The sequence below is a fragment of the Geospiza fortis genome, unplaced genomic scaffold (genome assembly GCF_000277835.1).
Source record: "Geospiza fortis unplaced genomic scaffold, GeoFor_1.0 scaffold855, whole genome shotgun sequence".
Lineage (NCBI taxonomy): Eukaryota > Metazoa > Chordata > Aves > Passeriformes > Thraupidae > Geospiza > Geospiza fortis.
In genome coordinates, this window is record NW_005054684.1 from 197,458 (window position 1) to 203,339 (window position 5,882).

Here is a 5,882-nt window from a genome sequence, read left to right on the forward strand (position 1 = left end):
TGCCGACCCCAAAGGGTGGGAATCAATTCCCAACCCCTTCTCCCTTTTTTCCCTAATTTTTCCCCATTTTTTTCTCCATTTCCCCCCCCAATTTTTCCCACTTTTCCCCCAATTTTTATCTTTTCCCCCCTCTCCCCTAATTTTTCCCTTTTTCCCCTCCCCATTTTCCCAAGTGCAGCTTCTCCAGGAACTCTGCCATTCCTGGCAATTCCTAAAAGGCGAGAAAAAATTCCCGACTCCTTTTCCCCAATTTTTCCCTTCTTTCCCCATTTTTTCCCTAATTTTTCCCCCCATTTTTCCAATTTTTCTCCTTTCTCTCCCCAATTTTTCCCCCTTTTCTCCGCCCGCTTTTTCCTTCTTTTCCTCCCTCCTTTTTCCTTTCCTTTCCCCCAGGATTTCCCTGGAATTTTGGGGTTTTTTTGGGAATTCTCACCGCTGGACACCATCCAGCTGAGGCAGTAGCGCGGGAACACGGTCTGGGGGTTGTCGCTGTACGTCAGCAGGTAATCGAAGCCGTTCTGCAAAACACCAAAATCGCCCAAAATCCCCCAAAATCCCAACAATTCCTGCCGGGAACTGACCCAGGAACCACCCCCAGATCCCAAATTCTCCAAATTATTTGGGGGTTTCCCCAATTTTTGGGGATTTTCCTCCCCCTTTCCCCATTCCCACCCCCAGAACCGACCCCAAACTCCCCCAAATCCTGGGATTTCCCAAGATTTTTTTCCCCCTCCTGAGTTTTTTTTCCCCCTCTTGATTTTTCCCAGTTCTTCCCACTTTTCCCAGTATTTCCCAGGATTTGCCCCAGTATTTCCCAGGATTTGCCCCAGTTATTCCCAGGATTTCCCTGATTTTCCCAGGATTTGCCCCAGTTATTCCAGGGTTTTTTCCCAGATTTCCCCCAGTTTTTACAAGATTTCCCTGGATTTTCCTGGGATTTTCCACCAATTTTCCTGGGATTTTTTTGTGATTTTTTTTTTCTCCTGCCGGGAACTGACCCAGGAACCACCCCCAGATCCCAAATTCTCCAAATTATTTGGGGGTTTCCCCAATTTTTGGGGATTTTCCTCCCCCTTTCCCCATTCCCACCCCCAGAACCGACCCCAAACTCCCCAAAATCCTGGGATTTCCCAAGATTTTTTTCCCCCTCTTGATTTTTCCCAGTTCTTCCCACTTTTCCCAGTATTTCCCAGGATTTGCCCCAGTTATTCCCAGGATTTCCCTGATTTTCCCAGGATTTGCCCCAGTTATTCCAGGGTTTTTTCCCAGATTTCCCCCAGTTTTTACAAGATTTCCCTGGATTTTCCTGGGATTTTCCACCAATTTTCCTGAGATTTTTCTGTGATTTTTTTTTTCCAGGATTTTCCCCAGTTTTTCCCAATTTTCCCAGAATTTTTCCCAATTTTCCTGGAATTCCCCCAGATTTTTCCTGGAATTTTCCCCAGATTTTTCCTGGATTTTTCCCCAGATTTTTCCTGGATTTTTTCCCCAGTTTTCCCCTGGATTTTTTTCCCAGATTTTCCCCCAATTTTTCCTGTTGTTTTCCCAGGATTTTTCCCAGGTTTTCCGGGATTTTGGGCATTCCCACCTCGTCGAAGCCGCGGTGGGGCCGGATCACCATGTGGGATTCGTAGCTCCGAACCCGGACGTGCTCGGGGTCCTCGGGAATCCCGGGATGCTCCACGGCCCTGCGGGGATTATTTGGGAATTTTTCAGGAATTCGGGACCATCCTCAAAAGAATTTGGGGTGGGGGTTGGGGAAAAACCAAAATAAATCCCTGGAAAAACGATGGGAATTGGGATTTTGGGGTGGGAGTCGCATAGGGGATTTTTTGGGAATTCCATGGGGTTTCTCCAGGAATTCAGTGGGGTTTTTTGGGAATTCCATGGGTTTGGGGTTTTTTTTGGGAATTCCAGGGTTATTTTTCTGGGAATTCTGTGGGGGTTTTCGGGAATTCCATGGGGGATTTTTCGGGATTTCAATGGGGGTTTGTCAGGAATTCCACGAGGGAATTTTTGGGAAGTCTATGAGGAATTTTTTGGGGGAATTGCAGGGGGATTTTTCTGGGGGGGGGAATTCTGTGGGAATGTTGGGAATTCTGTGGTTTTTTCCGGACGCCACACCTGGAGACGAGCACCATGAGGTTGCGGTCGCTGTCGACGCTGTAGCGCCGGACGTAAACGTAATCCCGGGAGTACATCGGGTACTGCGGCGGGAACGGGAGCCCCACGTGGATCCCAGATCCCAGATCCCAGATCCCAATCCCATCTCGGGGAACAGGATCAGCCCCGACCCCAGATCCCAAATCCCGATCCCAAATTTTGATCCCAGACCCCAAATCCCAGGGGCTCAACGGGAACTGCGTGACCCAGTGGATCCACTCGGATCCCAAATCCCAGATCCCAAATCCCCAAACCACGATCCCAAATTTCTCACCGGGAACTGTGTGACCCTGTGGATCCCCTCGGATCCCAAATCCCAGTACCAGATCCCAAACCCCGATCCCAAATCCCAATCCCAAATCCCCGATCCCAAATCTCTCACCAGGAACTGCGTGACCCAGTGGATCTCTTCAGATCCCAAACCCCAATCGCAAATCCCAAACCCGGATCCCAAATCCCAGTACCAGATCCCAAACCCCGATCCTGAATCTCTCACCGGGAACTGTGTAACCCAGTGGATCCCCTTGGATCCCAAACCCCAGTCCCAATCCCAAATCTCCGATCCCGAATCTCTCACCGGACACTGTGTAACCCAGTGGATCCCCTTGGATCCCAAACCCCAGTCCCAATCCCAAATCTCCGATCCCGAATCTCTCACCGGACACTGTGTAACCCAGTGGATCCCCTTGGATCCCAAACCCCAGTCCCAATCCCAAATCTCCGATCCCGAATCTCTCACCGGACACTGTGTAACCCAGTGGATCCCCTTGGATCCCAAACCCCAGTCCCAATCCCAAATCTCCGATCCCGAATCTCTCACCGGACACTGTGTAACCCAGTGGATCCCCTTGGATCCCAAACCCCAGTCCCAATCCCAAATCTCCGATCCCGAATCTCTCACCGGACACTGTGTAACCCAGTGGATCCCCTTGGATCCCAAACCCCAGTCCCAATCCCAAATCTCCGATCCCGAATCTCTCACCGGACACTGTGTAACCCAGTGGATCCCCTTGGATCCCAAACCCCAGTCCCAATCCCAAATCTCCGATCCCGAATCTCTCACCGGACACTGTGTAACCCAGTGGATCCCCTTGGATCCCAAACCCCAGTCCCAATCCCAAATCTCCGATCCCGAATCTCTCACCGGACACTGTGTAACCCAGTGGATCCCCTTGGATCCCAAACCCCAGTCCCAATCCCAAACCCCGATCCTGAATCTCTCACCGGGAACTGTGTGACCCAGTGGATCACCTCGGACCCCGTGGCCGGGTCCCGCTCCACCACGTCGAGCTTCAGCACCAGCGAGTCCCACTGCTTCCGGTACTCGGTGTCCAGCTGGGAACGGCCCCAAAACCCCGGGATAGCGGGAAACCCCAGAAACAATCCCGGGATAACGGGGAATTCCAGAAACAATCCCGGGATAACGGGGAAACCCCAGAAACAATCCCGGGATAACGGGAAAATCCAGGGAAACCCCAGAAACAAACCCGGGATAACGGGGAATTCCAGAAACAATCCCGGGATAACGGGGAATTCCAGGGAAACCCCAGAAACAATCCCGGGATAACGGGGAAATCCCAGAAACAAACCCGGGATAACGGGGAATTCCCAGAAACAAACCCGGGATAACGGGGAATTCCAGGGAAATCCCAGAATTCCAGGGAAAACAGGGGCAGGGAAATCCCGGGAAAACGGGATTGGGGAAAAAAACCCCAGGAACAAATCCCGGAATTCCCAGGAGAAATGGGACCGGGAACGACTGAAAGAATTCCAGGGAAAATCGGGATGGGGAAATCCCAGAAACGAACGTGGGATAATGAGAAATCCCGGGGAAACGGGAGCGGGGGAAAAAACGGGAATAAATCCTGGAATTCCAGGAAAAACAAGAATGGGGAAAAATGGGATCTGGGAAATCCCAGAATTGCAGGAAAAATCAGGATGGGGAAAACCTGGAATCCCAAGAAAAATCAGGAGGGAGAAACCCCAGAATTCCCAGGAAAATGAGGATCAGGAATGGCAGGAAAAATCCTGGAATTCCAGAGGAAATTGGGATGGGTTGGGAAAAATCGGGAAAGCTCCGGAATTCCAGGAAAAACCAGGGGAAAAAATCCCTTCCCCTCCCCCAGCCCAATCCCGGAAAAGCCTTGGGTGGAAATCCGGAATTTCCGGGAATGTTTGGGAAAATGGGGATTGGGAATTCCCCGGGATGGGATCAAAAATGGGAATTTTCCAGGTTTTTTCTGGGATCCGCCCGGAATTCCCAAAGATTCCCAGGCCTGGAGTCAAATCCCGGCCGGAATTCCAGGAATTTTTAGGAATTTTGGGGAATCCCGGGATGGGATCAAAAATGGGAATTTTCCAGGTTTTTTCTGGGATCCGCCCGGAATTCCCAAAGATTCCCAGGCCTGGAGTCAAATCCCGGCCGGAATTCACTCACCTGGACGTTGAAGAATTGCCTGGGAGTGACGTCGGTGTAGGAGCCGAAAACTGCGGGAAAATCCCAAAAATCCCAAAAATCAGCAAATCCCAAAATTCCAAAAATCCCAAAAATCCTGGGAATTGAGATATCCCAGGAATCCAAAAATCTGGGAATTTTGGAATTTCAGGGATTTTGGGGAAGTTGGGAATTTGGGATTTTGAGAATTGGGGATTCTGGAAAGTCAGGAATTCAAGATTTGGGATTTTGGGGAATTTGGGAATTGATGAATTTGTGAATTTGGAATTCCGGGATTTGGGGATCCTGGAAATTCAGGAATTTGGGATTTGAGGAATTTCAGGAATTTTAGGGAATTTGGGAATTTCAGGAATTTGAGAATTTGGGATTTCAGGGATTGGGGATTCTGGAAATTCAGGAATTCAAGATTTGGGATTTTGGGGAATTTGGGAATTCCAGGAATTTGAGAATTTGGGATTCTGGGATTTGGGGAATTGGGGATTCTGGGAAGTCAGGAATTCAAAATTTGGGATTTGGGGGAATTTGGGAATTCCAGGAATTTGAGAATTTGGGATTCTGGGATTTGGGGAATTGGGGATTCTGGGAAGTCAGGAATTCAAAATTTGGGATTTGGGGGAATTTGGGAATTCCAGGAATTTGAGAATTTGGGATTCTGGGATTTGGGGAATTGGGGATTCTGGGAAGTCAGGAATTCAAAATTTGGGATTTGGGGGAATTTGGGAATTCCAGGAATTTGAGAATTTGGGATTCTGGGATTTGGGGAATTGGGGATTCTGGGAAGTCAGGAATTCAAAATTTGGGATTTGGGGGAATTTGGGAATTCCAGGAATTTGAGAATTTGGGATTCTGGGATTTGGGGAATTGGGGATTCTGGGAAGTCAGGAATTCAAAATTTGGGATTTGGGGGAATTTGGGAATTCCAGGAATTTGAGAATTTGGGATTCTGGGATTTGGGGAATTGGGGATTCTGGGAAGTCAGGAATTCAAAATTTGGGATTTGGGGGAATTTGGGAATTGAGGAATTTCAGGGATTTTAGGGAATTGAGGAATTGGTGAATTTGGAATTTCAGGGATTTGGGATTCTGGGATTTGGGGAATTGGGGATTCTGGAAATTCAGAAATTTGGGAATTTCAGGGATTTGGGAATTGGGAATTTCAGGGATTTGGGAATTGGGAATTTCAGGGATTTTAGGGAATTTGGGGATTCTGAAAAGTCAGGAATTCAAAATTTGGGAATTTCAGGAATTTGGGATTCTGGGATTCG

The 5,882-nt window shown here is 48.8% G+C and overlaps 1 protein-coding gene across 1 annotated transcript in view; it reads right to left on the reverse strand.

The window, feature by feature from the left end:
* STARD7 (StAR related lipid transfer domain containing 7) overlaps positions 1-4,659 on the reverse strand; it is a 5,654-nt gene extending 995 nt beyond the window's left edge. Inside the window, exons 1-5 of the mRNA XM_005430793.2 lie at positions 4,601-4,659; positions 3,388-3,498; positions 2,125-2,207; positions 1,589-1,688; positions 434-518 (exon numbers count right to left, since the gene is read on the reverse strand). Of these exons, the coding sequence (XP_005430850.1) occupies positions 434-518; positions 1,589-1,688; positions 2,125-2,201 (262 nt within the window). The 5' untranslated portion in view covers positions 2,202-2,207; positions 3,388-3,498; positions 4,601-4,659. The remainder of the gene's footprint in view (positions 1-433; positions 519-1,588; positions 1,689-2,124; positions 2,208-3,387; positions 3,499-4,600) is intronic.
* Between the last annotated feature and the right edge of the window lie 1,223 nt (positions 4,660-5,882).